We start from the raw sequence: 20,980 nt of genomic DNA, 5'->3' as shown, positions 1-20,980 counted from the left end.
TAGATTACGCTATTAGCGGGGGCCAAAAGTCCCTGAGAACTTCTATAATGTTTTTTTAATAAGTTATAGGGGTTAAAAACTAAGAGAAAATTTAGTGTGATTTTTAATTTTAAATATCTGATTCAAAATAAACTTTTTATTTATTCTAAGGGACTTTCAGCCCTCGGTAATAATTTAGTCTTTAATTTTGCGTTTAAATTTTTCAAAAATATTAATTGGTTTTTTCAGGATTCGAAAAAAATGAACACAATGTCCGTGGTAATATTTTCCAAATCTATCTTTGTGTCTTACAACGCACTCAGTCGAATAGAATATTGTCAGCATATTGTCAGTCAGACAGTGACAATCAGTGACAATTTTAAATATTTGACATGGCATCAGGAATATTTTGAGTTGTTGATTAAATAATATTGATATATAGTGTATTTGATAAATAATTGATTTAAGACGTGAATTTAATAAAAAGTTATTTATTGTGTATTATTTGTGGAAGATCCAAGCAGAGAACACATCAGTATAATATATTCTGTGATTCAAGTATTTTGTTGTTAAAGATGTTCAAAATTGTAAGCGTTCCATAGTAACAATATATTAGGAAAAAATCACTTTAACACTTTTCCCCTTTTCTCGATTGAGTATTAGTTTTTGTTGTACATATAAATTATTACAATCACTGAATACATAGTTAGTGAAAAAATTATCACATTTTTTAACGGAATTAATAATTTGCAATTATATAAATAACAGTTATCCAAGAACATCCAAAAGCCATCTCTTTAAGTTAATGATGACATTTTCAAGTAGAATGACATTCTAGTAATGTTTACATATCCATACCAGTGCTAATTTTACTACACGTAATTTGCCGTGTAAAGACAGAAAAAGTAGGGATAGCCTTAAAATATTTGCGAATTATGTACCGATAGCCTTAAAAAGATTATTTTAAAATATTAAATATCGGCCAAGTACGTACAGTGTTATATGTGGCAAAATAAACAGTTACTAAAATGAATATTAAAATGTTTATGATTATTTATATATTTAGTATACATGATATAGCCTTGCAAACATTCCGCCATTCCGGAATGTCGGACGGTGGATCAGTCTGCCTCTTCAGCATTCCCCATATGTACGCATCAGGTGGCGTTAGGTCTGATGAGTGGCGATCTCCCAAAATGATCGCGCAGTGTTCGAAGAGACTCCCTGGCTGTGTGACAGGTTGCCCTGTCCTGCTGAAACTAATGATGATTTTAAGCTTGGATCATTTTTGCGACCTTTTCTGTATAACCGAAAATTGCACTCGATGAAATTTTTTTCTGAAAAACTGAGATTCATCCTGAAGCACCTAACATTAACACGACATTCACATACGATATAACGACGCTCGGAAACTACTCAGTACGTTTCGGAGCATAACACATACAAATTTGACATACGCATTTCAGAACTATTTATTTTTCCGCATACCGTATTATAGTATAATTTTAGATTGTAAATCTGATTATTTCTCGGGTTTAATATATGACTATTTTAGTACCTACTGTTTGTCGATTTAGGTTCCTGTTCACAAAGTATTAAAATTGCAGAAAATTTTCTTGGATGTAGACTTGTACTGGATATCACTACCTTATTACTTACAAAAGTTATTTTGCAAAAACTGAATAAACTGGGAATACCTTATACAAAAAGGTTCAAAATTATGGAATAAATTCATTTTCCGCAAATATGCCACTTTGGAGAAAAATCCCGAAATAGGTCTATTTTTGTTTTTAAATTATGATTTTTTGGCATATACATCATACATCATACCAGTGACGACATCCGTCTGGGCGTGATGAAGTATTAGATGTTTTTTTAAGGAGAATAGGGCTCGCGTGCTAGTTTATATGAAAGGGTATTCAATTCTCTATTCAGTAATATAAACGTTAACAAAATTATTTATACAGGCCGTCCAAAAAAATATTTTTGAAATTAAAATAATTGACACGAAAAGAGGAATGTATTTAATTTATTCAATTCAAAGTACATTTTACTGCTTTCAGAAAAACAGAAAAAAATGTGTATTCGAGAAACAAACATTGCTTTCGCTTAAATTAAACGTTTAAACTGCCAACGAACAGGTGGGTATAGAGCTTTACGATATGATACAATTTCGATATTTTTAAATATTGAATATTGTATTCGTTATGCCAATGAAGTATCATATCGTGTATCGATATCGGCATTACTTTCTTATAAAAATATCATACTGATATTGATTTCGCAGATATTGATTACAGAGGCATATCGTTGCTCTGTTCAACATTAAAAGTCTACGAAATTATCCTAGAGCGGAAGCTCAGGAATTTAGTCGAGCCTAGATTAGCAGATATTCAAAGTGGGTTTAGGCCAGCACATAGCGTCCAGGACCATATCTTCACTCTACAGCAGATCATCGGAAAAGCCATACTAAAGGATGAAAGGGTATATTTGGTATTCCTAGATATGAAAAAAGCTTTTGACATGGTAAGCAGAGAGGGAATATGACAAAGCATGACAAATAAGGAAGTGGATATGGAACTGATAACCACAATCCAGAGTGTGTATTGCAATACCATAAATCAGGTAAGAAACAGGCAATCTTATTTCCAGCAAATTTACGAATAACGACGGAGTCAGACAAGGAGGGGTATTGATCCCCCTACTGTTTATCTGCGTAATAGACGAAGTGATTAAAAAGTGCTGGCCAAAAACAAAAAAATATACCATAGGATAGAGGAACCTACAACAAATAAAAATCGAAACCTGTGTATTTGGAGATGATATTGTTATTGTGGCAAAAACTCAAAGAGCTCTGGAGGAGAACATAGGAATCTGGAATATAATCCAATAATTAATATGAAAAAAAAAACAAAAGTAATGGCAATATGCAAGAAAGATGTTAAGCTAAATATTGAGATTCAAGGTAAAAATATAAAATAGGTATATACATTTAAATAGCTTGGAATAATTTTAAAAAAGAAGGGGACACAAGAAGACGAAATTGGAAATAGGATAAAAGCAGCCACAACATAACATTCGCTGTATAAAAACTTCTTAAATAAAAAAGAAGTAACTAGGAAAAGCAAAATGATAATATCTAAAACAATTTACGTACCTATCACTATGGAGCAGAGAATTGGTTATTGAACGACAAACAAGAAAAGAGATTGCAAGCCGCCGAAATTAGGTACATATTTAAGAAAAGTCGTGGGAGCTATGAGAACCGATAAAAGACGTAGCGAAGATATTAAAAGAGAATTAAGAGTAAAATCATTAAAGGAAAAACTCCATGAAAAGAAATTAAAATGGACTGGGCGCTTATTTAGAATGAACAAGGGCAGACAGGTTAAAATGACATGGGAAGCGAGGCCAATAGGGAAAAACGGAAGAGGCCGACCAAGGAAAACGTGGAATACAAGTGTGATGGAAATATTGCAGAATAGAAATACAGAAAATCGTGGCAGGAAGCCAAAGAATTAGCTAGGGACCGAAAAAAGTGGCGTAAGTACGCAGAGAATAACGAGTAAATAAGACACCTCGACACCTTACGGTATAAGAGGATCATCGATTATGTATGTATGCTATTGATTTCGATACGATATCGACACAATACTCGATAAAGTATGGACATAAAAAGGATTAAATTCATAAAAAAAACGAGTTTTTATTCATTTATCACTATCTTATCATTCCTAGTATCTTATTAAATAACTCTTAAAATATACAAGAAATGAAATAGGATAAATTACATTGTAACCTCACAAATATTATCATTTAAAGAGCTCTTCATACATTTGTTTACACAAATTAGTTATTTGATACATTTATTTATCTTTTAAAGAGCATCTTTTATTTGTGTTAGTACCAGCGCTGCTCCAGAAAAAAGCCTCTCGACTGGTACGGACAAGACGGTTGGACACACAAAATATCGCTAGCAAACCGATATAAAACGGAGAAAACACTACTATATGATTTCCACCATAATAAAATATTTGTGTCTGGTCTAGGTCTTCAAGATTACAAGTAGTTTTCCATCCGCTTTTCAAAAATATCGATATTATCTGATGATTTTTAAAATAAAATTTCTGAATTGATTGACTTATTATTTGGGTTTATCGTTCTTCTCTCTCGCACTAATGGAGAGCATAGGAGCTTGTGCATCTTATAACGTTTATAATATTTTAACCTTCATCGAACTTTCCGGGGTCTATTTTGACCCCAAATCACAATTTTTGGTTGTTACTTTATAGATCTTAATTTTTAATCGGCACTCTTCCGTCTATCTGTAGTTTACATTTTATTGATAAAAATCATGCATACGAGAACATTTAACTGTTAGATTCTATTAACGGCTTTTGGACATTTAGCCCGATCAAGGAACACAAAATTTTACGAAAACCTCCAAAAAAATAAAGGAAGGATGAAAATTTGGAAATAGGTAGTCGAAATTGTCTATTATTATATAAGAAAAAGTTTACAATTCTACATCCCCTCCATTATACAAAAATTGGGAAATAACTACGGGGTGAAAAATATTTTCTCGTGAGTGAAAAAATATACGTTCAAAATAGGTAAGGAATTGGATAAAATGACTAATTGTAAGCAACTTTTGTTCTATAGTTTTTTCACTAAGTCAATACTTTTCAAGTTATTTGCGAGTGAATATGTTCATTTTTAACAAAAAAAAACATGTTGATGGACGGTTTTTCGCAGATGACTCAAAAAGTAAGTACTCTAGCGAAAAAAATATTCTTAGTTAAAATATAGCTTATAAAAAATTGAAAAAAACGGTGTACGCGTAAGGTCTGCAGACCCAGTACAAGCAGAGTTGTAGCTAATGAAAAGTAGGTTCCTCTTCGTCAAATTCCAAATCGAATATTTCAATTTAAAATAACCAAAAAACAGAGCACTTTCCGTAGAAAATGCATTACAACTTAAGTGTTTAAAAAAGGTTTATTTTTGTATTTTAAAAAAATTTCTAACATTAAAAATAGGTGAGTTACGCTCAAAATATTGTTGGTCCCTTTTATTTTTTGTATTGTATTGTTTATATTATCTCTAAGTTTCATTGGTTTAAAGTGCTCAGTTTGGAAAAAAATTGGGTTTAAAATAAAACATTTTTTTTATTTTGAAAAAAAAATGGAATTGTTCATGGAATTAACTTAAAAAATTTCTAGCATCAAAGTTACAACAAGTTAGCAACAAGTTACGCTCAAAATAAAGTTAGTCCCTTTTTTTTTGGTAAAAAAAATCGGCAAAATCGCCCTCTAATTAGTATCTGAAATGAACTTAATCGTTACGATTTCACAAGTTTCTTGACTCGTGTATGTATTGTTTATATGATCTGTAAGTTTCATCGGTTCAAAGTCCTTATTTTTTAAAGAGCTGTAGTTAAAAGGGGTTCAACGAGTCACTGATCACGAATGTATGCAAATTTAGAAACACCAAATCTTAATCAATTTTTCTCTAACAGGAAAACAAAAAAGTACATGATATTCAGAAAAGCAATGCTGAATTTTGTGTTTTTCAAGATTTTTGCTATCTCTAAAAATGTTTAACTTATTTTGAAAAAAAAAACATATTTTTCAAAATCAAAATTTTTAAAAATTTTATTTTAAACCAAATTTTTTCAAAAATAAACACTTTGAATCGATGAAACTTACAGATCATATAAACACAACATAAGTAAAATAATTTGTGGAGCGGCAACGATTCGGCTGGTCTTCCCGATTTTTTTTGCCAAAACAAAAGGGACCAACTTTATTTTCAGCGTAACTTGCTTAAATTTAATGCTAAAAACTTTTTATAAAAACAGAAATAAAGCTTTTTAAAACACTTTAAAAAAGTTAACATGGGTTTTCACCAAAAAGTGCTTAATTTTTTGGATATTTCACGTCGAAGGATATTTTGGATATTTGAAATTTGTTGAATATGAATCTATTTTTCATTGGCTATAACTCTGGTTCTACAATGTCCAGAGACGTAACCCGTACACCATTTTTTTTTACTTTTTTACAGGCTATATTTTTGTTAAAAACGTTTTTTTGGACAAAATATTTATTTTTGAGTTATTTTCGAAAAACCGTCTAAAAATGTGGTTATTTTGTTGAAAAATGAACATATTCACTCGCAAATAACTCGAAAAGTGTTGACTTGGCAAAAAAGCTCTATAGAACAAAAGTTACTTAAAATTAGTCAGTTTACCCATTTCCGGACTTATTTTGGACATATATTTTTTCGCCCCTAATAGGGGTGAAAGTCACCCCAGGGCAAAAGCACACATCGACACCATATCACTTTTTTTGTTTGACATGTAAGCTATGCGTATGCCAAATTTCATGTCAATCTATCATCATCACCGGCTTTCATGGTCTGGAAATAAGCCCCTTCGACCATACTCCATATGAAGATGCTTTACCTATCTAAGAGTAGATAGGGGTGTGAAGTGTGTTGTCTGCAAAGCTGATTATAACATCTTTATTCCATTTTATAACCGTACGTTATATTCTGCAACTAGTTTGCCAATTCACGGCGTTTCTCAGTATTGAGGTTTCACCTCGTATTCTTACATTTGTATTTTAAGAAGGGTAGGTAGTAATTACACAGTTTTAGGTTTGAAAAACAAAGAACTGCAGCACAGTATTCTAGTTAGAGGCATATATGCCTGCAAAGAAGGCCACATGGCCGTCACGACGTAGGCCGAAGCCCGCACGACGCACGTGTGGTGCTCGTAAGAGTCGAAGAAACTAGAGAGAGGCCGTCGGTATCATCTCATTGTTTGATTTGCTTGTCTAGAAAAATGCTTAGAAGAAATGCGAACAATGTGTGTCCCTGTTTAGGATTTTGTCCTCTTCAGGGTTTGTGGTGAATGTTTAGTGTTGGCAGCAAAAGCAAACAGTCCGAAAAACACACTGGGGCAAGCGCCGTGTCCTGGTGTTCTTGGATCCTTGGTTATGCCGGACGGTGGTGTCCAGAAGGCTAAGAAGACAACAGAGAAGAAAGTTTGGTGGGTTGTTGTTGGTTCCATAGACATTTACGTGTACTGTCCGTGCTTTGCTCTCGACCAGTCTCCCTAGAAACTATTGTACAACGACAGGCGAACCTGCGTCCCTCGTCGGCGGTCAGGAGGTGGCTTTGAGCGCAGCGTGGACAGTGAGCGTTCGAGTGGAGAAAATAGTTGCGGCTATTTTCTTGGGTCGAACAGGTATAATTGTGCAATGAAGTTGGGAAACCGCAAAAAACCAACTTCTCCCTGTTCGGGGTAGGGAAGAGGAAATGTTAGAGGTGGGTACGGTAGGCTAACGGGGTAGCCTCAAGGATGTTTTCGTACTCCACCGGGAGTTCGTCAATGCATGTTTGCATTAGAGCGGACGGTACATGAATCTTTTTGCGTTTGGGCTTTCGGTGGAGTACGTGGCCGGAAGATGAACAGGAACATTTGAGAGATTCTTGTGTGTCGGAAGGGGGGCCGTTGATTACTTTGATTGTGAAGTTCCTGTTCAGAGAGTTTATTCTCTCGGTGATTTTGGGGGTGTTCGAGATGTTATGGATTTCGTTTGAGGGATATCGCCAGTGCTCATAGTTACATCTACGCAAGATTCTCCGCTCTGTCCTCAACAACCTCTCTTGTTTTTGTCTTGAGCAAAGAGAGTAGATACATGATTTGTACTCCATGACGGGTCGAATAAAGGTCTTGTAAGTGTGAATGAGAGTCTTCTTGTGTGTCTTGCCAATTTTTCCCGAGAGAGCGTTAAGAAGTCTGGCCCTGTTCCTTACCCTATCTAAAGTTGCCTTTAGATCTGCGTCCCAATTGAGAGTCCTGGTAAACAGTACTCCCAAATAGTTCACAGTCGGGCTAACAACAAGCCTTTCTCCCAACAGACTCAGAGGATGTTGGTCGTCATCATTACAAATGATTCTATTTGACACAGAAGGGGCGCGAAACACAATTGTTGTTGTTTTGTTCGCATTCAGCGTGACTCTCCACTTACAACACCATTCGCCGACGCCGTCCAACAGAGCCTGGGCTCTTCTGAAGAGGAGTCTTGGGTTGTATCGAGAGGTAGTTGAGAGCAGAGTCGTGTCGTCCGCATAGAGAAACAGCCGAGTACCTGGGATATTTTGGTTAGTGATGTCGCTGTTGTAGATAATGTACAACAGCGGCGCTAGGACTGAACCCTGGGGAACTCCAGCTTGTGGAGTGAAGGGGGTGGACTTTTGATCGCCTATTTTAACTCTGACGGTACGGTTGTGGAGGTAGGAGTGTACAATTTTGGTAAATTGCAATGGTAGCCCGATGTCCAGAAGTTTCCGAACAAGCCCGTCGTGCCAGACCTGGTCGAAAGCCTTCTGCACATCCAGAAATGTGGCTATGGCGATTGAACCATCGTTGATGGTTTGAGTAACTTTGGTAGTGAAATCTATTAATGCATGTTTAGTAGATTTACCTGACTGGAATCCATATTGAAATTTTGGTATGATATTGTGGTTTTCGAGAAAGTTATTGAGCCTTTCTTTTAGGATTAGCTCAAGAACTTTACCCAGAGTATTGATTAGTGAGATTGGTCTATAGGATTCCACGTCGGTTGGGGGTTTGCCTTTTTTCAAAAGCATGATGGTGTTGGCCACTTTCCAAGGAGTAGGAAAGTGGCTGTTTTTGAGACATGCATTGAATATTTTAGTTAGAAGAGGAATGATACTCTCTGGAAGTTTTTTGAGGCACCTTCGGTTGATGCCATCAGGTCCGGGAGCGCTGTTTTTGCCGATTTGGCAAAAGCTCTCCGTTTCCCTGTCGGTGAGAGGGTCCATGATAGGATCATAGACTGGAATGTAGTGGTTGAGAGTAACATTTACTATGTATTCTGTGTTGAATTTAAATATGCGATCAAAGTTCGGGTTATCTGGCGTTTGAAAATTGTTTTGAAGCGAATTTCTGAATGCTTCGGCTTTCCCTTCTGGGGAATTGACTATGTGATTGTTGACCAACAGATGAGATGGTTGAGATAATTTTTGTTTTGTTAGGACTTTGAATTTTTGCCAGAATTTACCTCCGTCTCTGTAGTCCAGTTTTGAGGTAGCATCTTCCCATCGGCGAGCCGTTAGGACAGATATCTCCCTATTTATCCTGGCACAGATCCGGTTGTACTCTGTTTTGATTAGTGGGTTTCTGTTGGCCTTGTATTGACGTAGAAGACGTCGTTTTTGTTGAATTTTGGCAATGATGTATTGTGGAAGTGCCGATGATGTATAAGTTATTTGTTTGAGTGGAATTGCGTGCGTGATCGCCTCAGTGATGAGGTTCTCGATATCGGTTGCACTTGTGTCGATACTATCGTTAGTATCGAGTTCGCCTAACATTGGGAGATTTTGTGTGATGAAGTTTTGGAATTCAGTCCAGTTAGCGTGACGATAGTCTCTTATAGATCTTGGAGGGTTTGGTTGTTTTGGAATGAGTATGTCGGTGTCGACAAGAAGAGGTAAGTGGTCTGACGTAATCGAATCGCCTATGTGGCATCTATCCCCGAACCGATCCAGAATGTTACTAGTCGGTAGAGATTCGCCACCTTTTATAGTTTTGAATCACTACCGACAACAAAGAAACGTGAGGGTGGAGCCTAGGCCGTGCACAAACGAGTGTCATTGGTTAAATGAACCCTGTTGGTGACATCCCCCCTGCTTTAGAGAATCTGTGCTACAGTTGAAATATCTTTATTTAAACAAATATAAAAAGATACAAAAATGTGGAGCATGGTGCTTCCAAAATGTTACATCAAAATGTACAAAAGCGAAGCATGGTGCTTCAAAAAGGTATATCACAACAAGATATCAGTCATGACTTTACGGAACAAAGGGGTTATAACCTTTATTATTTGCCGTTCCGTAAAGTGTATAAAAATGTTTAATAACATACGTGCATCCTTAGGGAGTACATATGGACAAGGCCTTTATTAGTGTCCCTAAGGTATGCGAAAAAAAAAAATAAATAAAATATTAATGAAACAAGAACGAATTTCTATTAGTAGTGAGCAGTTGTAAAAAATAAAATTTTCTAAGTTAGAAAGAATTGCAAATTTTTCTAAGTCCGTCAAAGGATAAAAATTTTCAAAGTTAAAATAAAGTAACAAATGTTGAAAACTTTTGTAAGTCGAAAAATTGTAAAATTTCGAAAAATTGCAAAATTTTTCCAAGTCCGTAAAAGGATAAAAATTTTCAAAGTTAAAATAAAGTAACAAATGTTGAAAACTTTTCTAAGTCGAAAAATTGCAAAATTTTTCTAAGTTAATAACATTAACAAAAAGAAGCCAAAATTATCAAAAATACCACTATTTTAGTGGAGTTTTCCTCCCTCTGGGTGCACGTCAAGCCCACACGAAATTTGTACCCCTGAGGAGAGCCATTCCCAGAAGGTACCACGGATGCAAGTTTCACGGAGGGCAAGTTTGAGGGAAATTATTTACACACGGGAAAAGACAGACAATGTTGACTTAGGCCGTGCATGCCAGAAGGACTCTAACGACAACTAAAAGGGAGTGAGTATTGTGAAAATGACTACAACCGTTAGCTTTGTATGTTAATACCATCCTTACTAACTAAAATATATATACTAAAATAAAGTATATAAAAATCAGCTGTGCTATGTAGCTTGGCTACATCTAACCTGCACAGCGGAAAAAAGTAAAAAAAAGTAAAATTTTATCACGTCTCTGCAGTGGAAATGCATCACCTGCAGGACGGCATCACCAACCCGGTGGCATACCACTAGAGCTTTTGGAAGGCTTAACTTCAGCTTCTAGTGGCGAAAATTGTCACTCTCTTATAGAGGACACAAAAAAAACTAAAAGTCGACTCCCTTATGGAGGACACAAAAAGGTAAAAAGGTAGGTGTTATTTTGGGGGTGCTGCTCCCCATAGCACGTAGAGAAGGGTGTAGGTTCCCTAGGTGGTAGTGGGCCGAGGTATCTCGAAGTAATGTGTACGTGTAGTTTATTACACATGCTGTACACATTATTCGGTAGAACGGGCGTTCACTAGCACGAAAAATAAAAAATATTGAAAGTCGTGCGAAAAGTTGCACTAGGTTAAAACTGTGTTTTTCAAAATAGAGGTACTGAGGTAATTAAATGGAAAATAGATATTCGAAGATAACCCAAGAGTTTGCAAGAAAACAAGAATAGAGTTATTCGAATATTATGTACGTGTAAACACGGTTTACACCTTCATGTCCATAATAGACGTCCCAAACTATCTGAATTGAAGCTGTTACTTGAAACGGCACTTCGAAGATCAGAAATAAGGGTGCAAGCCATAAAGAAGGCAAGCTGAAATATTTTGATGTATTTTGTACATCGAAAATGTGAAAGAAGAGGAGGAAATGAGCGCAGGGCGTTGGTCAGTTTGGACCGTATGCGCCTGGCGATATCCCCCCTGCTTTGGAGAATCTTTGTCCAACTTTGCACAAAAATCTGTGAAAATTCGGCAAAAATTCATGAGTCTTACGTGAAAACTCGATCAGGTAGAATTCATAACCCAAAGTCAACACTTTCCCCTTATATGTGAAATACTATATCTATGGAAAATCCAAAATCCGTCTAAGTCTGGCCGGACTCAGAACAGATGCAATTTTCCCAGACAAGTACCTCAACCAAGAGTCGAAAATGCGTGACATAGGGCAACGAAAAAGGCCTAAACGAGAAAGAAACGAAAACTCGACAGACGATGTCTCAAAATTAAATTTTGTGCAAAAGTCTAGTTACGATATATCTAGATAAAAAAAATTATAGTGTATGTATAGAAGTTCGTTCATAAAATGCATGTAAAAGTCACTATGTTTTTATAGTATATGTATAAAATCAAAAAAAAACAACAAATATTAGGTACTTATTAAATATTTGAAAATACGTGTAATGTATCCAACATTCAAAATATTACAAAAAGTAGTCAAAATATTCTTTAAAGTGAACGAAAATTGCATCAAAAGTTATTATTCTCATATATATATAAAAAAAATATCGTAAGGTTGTACTTAAAGCACAAAAAGGTTGGCAAATATGGTTTTGCCGGTAAAATTGAACTTGTAAAATATTTTTGAATATTTTCAAAGTTAATCAGTACCTCAAAAGAAATGTAAGAAATCTCTTAAAATATTTAACTAAACATGTGTAATGTCGTTACGTAGTTAAATAAAAATAACAAAAATAATTATGGTTATTAGCCAAAAAAATAGTAAAATTAAGATTTTACGTTAAATGTTATTAAAGTTGATCAAAATTAGTTAAATATTAAGATTGTTTAATTAAAGTTGAAAAATTGCAAAAATAATGAAATAAAGTACATAAAACACAAATCACTTGTAAAAAGATAGTTAAAAACTCACGTTTTTGTACCAGTGTCCTGCAGGAGGTGCACAGACCGTATGCGGTCTACCATAAGCGCACCGGGGTCCCATCAGCCATCCAGAGGTGCAAGGCGAGCGTGCCTGCGGGAACGGGTCAAAGCCGGGTGCCAGGCCAGGCACATTCCATGCTCGGCGATGCTACGTGGATTCCATGGTTTCCAGGAGGCCGGTGGCGTCGGTTTCACGCTGTGTGTGGAACCATACCATACAGGAAGCAGCTAGTCAGGATCTCAGGACGTGGTGTAGTCCGAATCTCAGGACGTGGTGTAGTCCGAATTTTAGTTGGGCGCCATATCATCATCACCGGCTTTCATGGTCTGGAAATAAGCCCCTTCGACCATACTCCATATGAAGATGCTTTACCTATCTAAGAGTAGATAGGGGTGTGAAGTGTGTTGTCTGCAAAGCTGATTATAACATCTTTATTCCATTTTATAACCGTACGTTATATTCTGCAACTAGTTTGCCAATTCACGGCGTTTCTCAGTATTGAGGTTTCACCTCGTATTCTTACATTTGTATTTTAAGAAGGGTAGGTAGTAATTACACAGTTTTAGGTTTGAAAAACAAAGAACTGCAGCACAGTATTCTAGTTAGAGGCATATATGCCTGCAAAGAAGGCCACATGGCCGTCACGACGTAGGCCGAAGCCCGCACGACGCACGTGTGGTGCTCGTAAGAGTCGAAGAAACTAGAGAGAGGCCGTCGGTAGAGATTCGCCACCTTTTATAGTTTTGAATCACTACCGACAACAAAGAAACGTGAGGGTGGAGCCTAGGCCGTGCACAAACGAGTGTCATTGGTTAAATGAACCCTGTTGGTGACAAATCCAAGCGGTTCTTTAAAATCTAGAGCAAAAACCCTGAAATAATGCACTAATTGTCCAAATAGTATGAAGTGGTTATTTAGTACCCTTTCAGAAAAAGACGCCACCGGTTTTCAATTGCAGCAAAGCATGGGCCACTAAAATCAGCCTGACAAAGTAAGTAAATCAAAGTAGCTCGTCTGTAGTCGTTCATTTAAAACAATGCTTTGCTCCACGGTGGCGGACACCGGTGTCACACACCAGTGTATTTGTCTGAAAGGGTACTTAGTCTGCTAGTATCAATCAGTAGAATATATTTTGTAGTAATGTGTATGCTTTAGTCTAATAAATGTTCAATACTATAAAAATATAGTGTTTGTTACAGTTTTTTTTTTTTTTTCGTATAGGCATAGTTCACACATTATCAGAATGAGGTCCTTTCAGACCCCACCCCATCTTTTGTGTAATATTTTAAGGCCCGTCCGATAAAGGTTAACTGTATAATATGCCTTATTCAGCAATCACGTGTCTTTTTATTGTTTTTTTTTGTCGATATCAATATTCTCAATAATATCGAGGCAAGCATATCGACAATACAAGAGTATTGTATTGATTTTATATAATGAGTATCGTATCGACATTAATGTTGCTAAGGCATGTATGATATCGGTATCGTATTGATTTTCGATACAATTTCAACACAATATCGATATTTTTATCGAATATCGTGAAGCTCTAGGTGGGTGGCAGATTGAACATTGAATATAAGCGAAGATCAACGTTTATTTGAAATACAAACATTTTTTTCTGTTTTTTGACATTAGTAAAATGTATCCTGAATTTAATAAATTACATACATTCTTCTTTTTGTTTCAATTAATTTAATTCAAAACACAATATTTTCTACACCCGGTATAAATAATTTGGTTGATGTTTACATTACTTAACCTTCGGATGACCAAGCGGGGGAAATTGTGACCCCGGCGTAGGTTTTTCTTTGATAAATTCAAAAGTATTTTAAAATTTTTAACTCTTTATTTTTTTATTTGACTTTAATATCATTCTAGATATCCTCGTATTTTGAAATAAAAAAAATTCCCCTATATTTTACGAATAAAAAATATATTCTGAAGTTGATGTTTAGTAAAATCATAGTCAATAATGAAGTCTGAAGTCTATAATGTGTAATTCCAAGTAGTTTTACGCTAATGACGTCGACTTTGCAAAGTAACAAGACACTTACTCAACATACACACTACACATGACACTAATACTCATGTTGTGACTGGCTGAATGACATAAATTCCATGCCATAAAAAAAATTTAAAAAAAAATAAAAAAAAAATTAAAAAAAAACTTAATTTTTTTGTTAAATGTCATTTTTGACATTTTTGACCTGGGTCATTTCCCCCCCCCTTGGTCATCCGTGTAACAAAAAAAGGTTGGTCATCGGAAGGTTAATAAGAGAATTGAATAAACTTTCAAATGAGGTACGACACGACCCCTATTCTCATTTAAAAAATCATCGATATATATGCCAAAAAATCATAATTTAAAAATAAAAATCAACTTGTCTCGGGATTTTTCTCCAATGTGGCCTATTCTTGAAGAAATGAATTTATTCCATAATTTTTAACCTCTCCAATATTATGAGATGACAATGGTATGATAAAGAGGCAAACATGAAAGGGAAGAACTTGGGAGTCTAAAACAGAATTTTGCAAATGAATCCTAGAGCATTTTTCGCCCTTTCTCCCAAGGAAGAGAAAAGTGAACAGACAATTTGGTATGAGGCTTCAAAATATTTTCCTCCCTACAGGGTGTTTCAAACTTAACATCATAAAAGGATATTTTTTCTTTCACCCGGTATAGTACGGCAGATTCGTGCAAATATTATAAGAATTGCACATCTAATGATACAAGCATATAATTTGGTCCACATATACTGCACATATAAAAGTTCAAATTTAGATATGAGACCATCTCAGATTTTGCCTTTCACAAAAATGGCGGTCATTCAAAATGGGCGACTATACAAATGTGACCAATAGTACGATATCTTTTGAATGAAAATTCCGATTTCAACCAAATTTGGTATATAGGTTCTTTTTATGATTTACAAGATCGATGTAGTGAACTGGAAGAATCGGTTTACCAGAAGTTGTATTTTTCCTGGTTTTTTTTATGTAAAACTGTTTCATATTATGTAAATAATTTATTTTCAATTTTTTTACACTGTATATATTAATTTTTCAAAATGGTAATACCACCATGTCCACCATTGAAAAGAGCGTAAGAATATGTTTTAGGAAATATTTTGAACTTTTTAGTTATGTTAATTACCATTTAATAAATGCATACCCTGTACCTTCACATGTACCTATTTGTGGCAGATTCGTGCAAATATTATAAGAATTATTGTGCATTTAATGGTAAAAGCATCTAATTTGGACCACATATACTACACATACAAAAGTTCAAATTTAGATATAAGGCCATCTCAGATTTTGCCTTTTACAAAAATTCATGCGAGCATTCAAATTGGCGGCTACACATATTTTGTGAATAACAGCACGATAACTTTTGAACGAAAAGTCCGATTTAAGCCAAATTTGGCATCAAGGTTTTTTTTTATGAATAAGATCGAGGTCTTGAACCGGAAGAATCGGTTTACCAGAAGCTGTGTTTTTACTCTTTTTTATATAAAATATGTTGTTTATTTCAATTCTTTCACCCTGTATATATTAAGTTTTCAAAAAGGTAATGCCGCCATTGAAGAGGGTGTAAAACTATTTTTTAAGAAAGATTTTGAACTTTTTATTTATGTTAGTTACCATTTAATAAATGGATATCGTATCTTCATATGCACACATATGCACACATGCACATGCACACATAGGTACATGTGAAGATACGTTATGCATTTATTAAATGATAATTAACATAACTAAAAGCTACAAAATATTTTTTACAAAATATTTTTACGCTATTTTCAATTATTGAGGTATTACCATTTTGAAAAATTAATATATACAGAGGGAAAAAATTGAAAAAAAAATATATTTTTACATAAACAACCAGTAAAAACGCAACTTCTCGTAAACCGATTCTTCTGATTCACCACATACATCTTGTAGACCAAAAAGAGAACCTTCATACCAAATTTGGTTGAAATCGGACTTTTCGTTCAAAAGTTATGGTACTATTAAACACATATGTATAGGAACCATTTTGAATGCCCGCCATTTTTGTAAAAGGCAAAATCTGAGATGGCCTCATATCTTAATTTGAACCTTTATATGTGTAGTATAGGTGGTCCAAATTATATGTTTGTATCATTAAATGTGCAATTGTTTCACATATCGGCCGCACTAGGTAGATACAAAAAAGAAATTTGAGTAGGCCTTTGCCCTAATGTGTAAATACCAAAGAAAAATTTAAAATAATAAAAAAAATTAGCGGAGTCCGTCAAACTGTTCAAGAAAATATCAAGTGATAAATTGAGCATAATTATTCTACTACATAAATATCCCTAACTTATGCCTCACAGTTTATTAAACAAAAACGTTAAAACATATTAACTGAAAGGATAGGAATGACATGTTTAACTTATAAATAATATGTCTATTGCTATATTCGATTAAAAATATCTTCATGCAGAACAAGTAAAAACATCGTTTGTATAATGGTATAAAAAGTTTATTGAAAAACTATTAAAAAGTCATCCAAACGGATTTGATTAGAGTCGCCACTACCATCAGTTTTTAAAAATGTTAATCATATTTCTCGATGTCACCTATTCTATAAGGTTGCTAGTTTCATGTACTAAGCAGAACGTAAGTATTATCCGGATTGTTTCTTTAACTAGTCCTAACTTTAACCTTTTGCATTCATTCTAACGTGGAAATATTTCGTTCTAGGAACTGAAGATGATCTGATCTAGATTGAAAACGTTTTGCAAATCCTTTTGGATGACTTTTTAATAGTTTTTCAATAAACTTTTTATACCATTATACAAACGAAGTTTTTACTCGTTCTTTATGATTTTTAGTTATGGTATACAGCCAGCTACTGGGACTTTCCCATTGATTTTGTTAAAAATATCTTGTTTAAACTGCACAATTCGCTTACCTGGGCGGCCTTCACCATGAACTCCATACTGATTTTGGGATATCCCTGAAAAGTCAAACAATAATTTACCTATTTGTTAATAGTTTATAGGTTAAGATTAGATGAATATTTCAAGACACTAATTTAGGTAATATGTAAGTAATCGGGTATGTAAAGTGAACAATCCAAGTAGTGTCTAATAAAAAAAAGATTTTTTTAAATATTTTACTTCTTTTAACGCTTTTTATTTATTGACAATTCAGTATGTCTACATGTATTTACGCATGAAAACATCGGTCAATAATTTTATAGTTTTTGTTTTCCATTTTGAAAAAAATGTGAAAACCTTGTAATTTGGAATATCCACGTCCGTCTGTACCGGGGACTTTGTAAACACAGCTCTTCCGTCATTATACCAGATAAAATGACAAATGAGGTGTCGAATGAAAACTTATAACTCCAAGATCGTATTAAACTTGAGAAATTTGACCTCTGACTTCCACTTTTAGAGTTCCAACCAGAAGTAGGTACTGTCTTAAAGTCACCGATATAGTATAAGGTATATATTATTCGACGAGACTTAGCAAGACGAGAACAAATATTATATACTTCCGGTTTCATGCCTGTCTGTTCCTCTTATTATAAGGTATATATTATTCGACGAGACTTAGCAAGACGAGAACAAATATTATATACTTCCGGTTTCATGCCTGTCTGTTCCTCTGTCCGTTTGTCTGCGAAAATAACGCATCCGTTATTATTACTGCGAATATTACTCATTGAGAAATGAAGTGTCGAATAAAAGGTTATAACCCAAAGATGGTATTAGAGGTGAGAAATTTGACCTCATACTTCCGATTTCAGAGTTGCAATTAGAGGTACTGTTAAGTGGCCAAAATAAACCAAGCAATATTATATATTTTTTGACGTGATTTAGCAAGGCGAGAGAAAATATGTACTTCCGGTTTCACTTCTGTCTGTCAGTCTATCGGTCTATCCCTGGACACAACTCCTTCATCGTTAGAAAATAAATAATGACAAATGAGTTGTCGAATGAGAGCTTATCACCAAAAGATCGTTTTAAATGTGAAAAACTTTACCTCAGACTTCCGATTCCAAAGTTTTATCTGGAGGTACTGATTTAAAATCGTCTAAATAGTCTAAGCGATATATTACTCGACGCATCTTAGCAAGACGAGAATAAATATATACTTCCAGTTTTTATATCACTTCCGATTAAAAGGGTGCAATCGGAAGTGCCACATTATAGTCGCAGAAATGGTACATGTGATTTAGATATATCAATCATCGCGTACTAAAAATTATTTTTCTTCTTCGCGCGACTAGGATTACTCCTGTTTGTCTGCCTCTTATTCCGTTTCAGTTGTTGTTGACTTTACATTGTCTTTCCACCTTTTCGGTGGCCTTCCAACGGGTCTTCTGCTATACGGCTTGTTGTTTTTACAGATGTTCGCTAATCTATCTGGTTCCATTCGATTTACATGTTCGTTCCAGTTTTTCTTTCTTGTTTTTATCCACCTGTTAATATTTTGAATTTTGCAACGTTCTCGTATACTTCTGTTGCTTTGTCTGTCTCTTAATGATATCGATACATCAGTATCAGAGTGCACCAACTCAAAAAACATAGTTCTTCACAAATCAACTTTAACTTATTTTCTCTGGGAGCAAATATTTTTAATCTGTTGTAAATGGTTCATTTGTTTTTCAAATAGAACAAAATTTTGGAATTAGATGTTTATTTTAAGGTTGTTTTAGGTGATAATTTTTGTTCAATTTTTTTTTTTAAGAATTCAGATTTTTTTTTGAGTTGATGCACTATGAACCTTTCGACACATGATTTTTTTAACAATTAGTGCATTTTGTATAGGGTATTTGTAGGGAACTCAATTACAAGTATTTATGTTTTTTTCTTATAAAATCATTATTGTTTCTTTGTTATGAAAAAATATAAAATTTTGAATTATCTTATTATTATAACTATCTTATTTTGTGTGACTGGTCTTTCTCAACTCTTAGAATTTGTATTTCGCTCCATTTTATTTTGTCTCCGGCTTCATTTATATTAAAAATTTCATACACTTCGGCAATTTCTTATGTAGCGTACCAGGCCGTCCAGTTTTCTTCTTCTCTTCTTCTTCTTTTTGTATAGACATGACTCTGTCTGTTTTTACAATATGCCTCTAGTAAGTTGTCGTTCCATCATTTTCGTGGTCTTCCCGCTGATCGTCTTCCTATTGGAGAACCGTCTCTCGCTGACTACTATATTTGTTATCATTCTGCTTATGTGGTCATTCCATTCTATTCCTCGGTTTCTTACCTAGTTATTGAATATTATCCACCTTGGATCTCGGTCGTATATCTGTACTTCTAGATCTGTCCCCTACAGTCTTACCATCGATTTTTCGAAGGGTTTTCATCTCCGCTGTTTCGAGCCATCTTTTTGTCCTATCTGTGTTGGGTCGTGTTTCTGCCGCGTATGTCATTATTGGTCTGATGACTGTTTTGTAAATTCTACCTTTTATTTCTTTCCCGATATTTTTTGCGGAAGTTTTTTTAGCCAGGCTAATTATTATTGGTAACATTTGCGATAAAATATAGAGCGGGTTTCCTTTTAGATATCTTTTTTTTTTCTATGAGGGCGTGCATCGCATCACCCTCATTTTGAGTATATCCAACTACTAAGCATTTGTGGGCTGTGCTTTTTAGTGCTAAGTTTTGACAGCAATATAAAAACAAGCAAGCAATGAACTTGTTTTTGTTTTCGCCCAGGCAATTATCGGAGTAAAATATGTGCTCATATTATTGAGGTCCATGGTTCTTTAGATACTGTCAAAGACACATACTTATTTAATTAAAACCTCTGCTTGCGATACGTTCGTGCCACAAAAAACTATAGCCATGTTTGTGAGAAATATCAAATATAGTGAAGTTGTAACATGATAGGCGTCTCATGTAAAAAGAAAATCAGTCTGATCTCCATTTGGTAGTAATAATACAACTTGGAGATGTAAGCAGCAAACTACAGTACTGTCATCTTCCTTTGAATCCCTGATATCCAACTCCTTTTCTAACTGAATCCGATTTTTTTCTCTGATATATGCATCATGCTTAAGTTGTTGAAATACTTTTTACAACACTGGCCTTTTTTGGCTGAAAAAAGGCAATATTAAATTCCCTGTTGAAAATCTTGGTGTAATAATGGAGTTTTACGGGAATTTTCAGTCCCCCTCTACATTTTTATTGGTACAGTCTGTACATGGTGGCTAAGTTTACAGATTGGTTTTTTCTTGCTCCGCAATAATGAGAGTCAATTACTGGAAAAGATTTGATGTGGGACCGCACGAATTCTTTTTTATCATCTAGCACAATTGGTCGCCAAGTATTTTTTTTCCTCCGCGATTGTCATTCTGTGCAAACCCTAGCTCTGTTTTTTTAATTGCTGTACATGCTTTTTCATTATTATCCTATTCGAAATGTTCAAAGTGTTCATAAAGAAAACTTTACATACTCTAATTTTTTCATTTCTCATCTCAAAGTAATAAGCTCTGTTTTCGCTTCTAAGACTCCCTTATTCCTTATAATATAGTCGGTTCGCTAAACTCAGACACAACTGGCTAGTAACTTTAGTA

The 20,980-nt window shown here is 34.7% G+C and overlaps 1 protein-coding gene across 1 annotated transcript in view; it reads right to left on the bottom strand.

Annotated features, from left to right (window-relative positions):
• LOC126879692 (uncharacterized) overlaps positions 1 to 20,980 on the bottom strand; it is a 98,457-nt gene that overhangs the window by 55,607 nt on the left and 21,870 nt on the right. Inside the window, exon 2 of the mRNA XM_050642880.1 lies at positions 17,352 to 17,396. Within this exon, the coding sequence (XP_050498837.1) occupies positions 17,352 to 17,396 (45 nt within the window). The remainder of the gene's footprint in view (positions 1 to 17,351; positions 17,397 to 20,980) is intronic.

This window comes from Diabrotica virgifera, chromosome 2 (genome assembly GCF_917563875.1).
Source record: "Diabrotica virgifera virgifera chromosome 2, PGI_DIABVI_V3a".
NCBI classification, from domain to species: Eukaryota; Metazoa; Arthropoda; class Insecta; order Coleoptera; family Chrysomelidae; genus Diabrotica; species Diabrotica virgifera.
The sequence above is the reverse complement of the archived record's forward strand: the minus strand, read 5'-3'. Positions and strand labels throughout refer to the sequence as shown.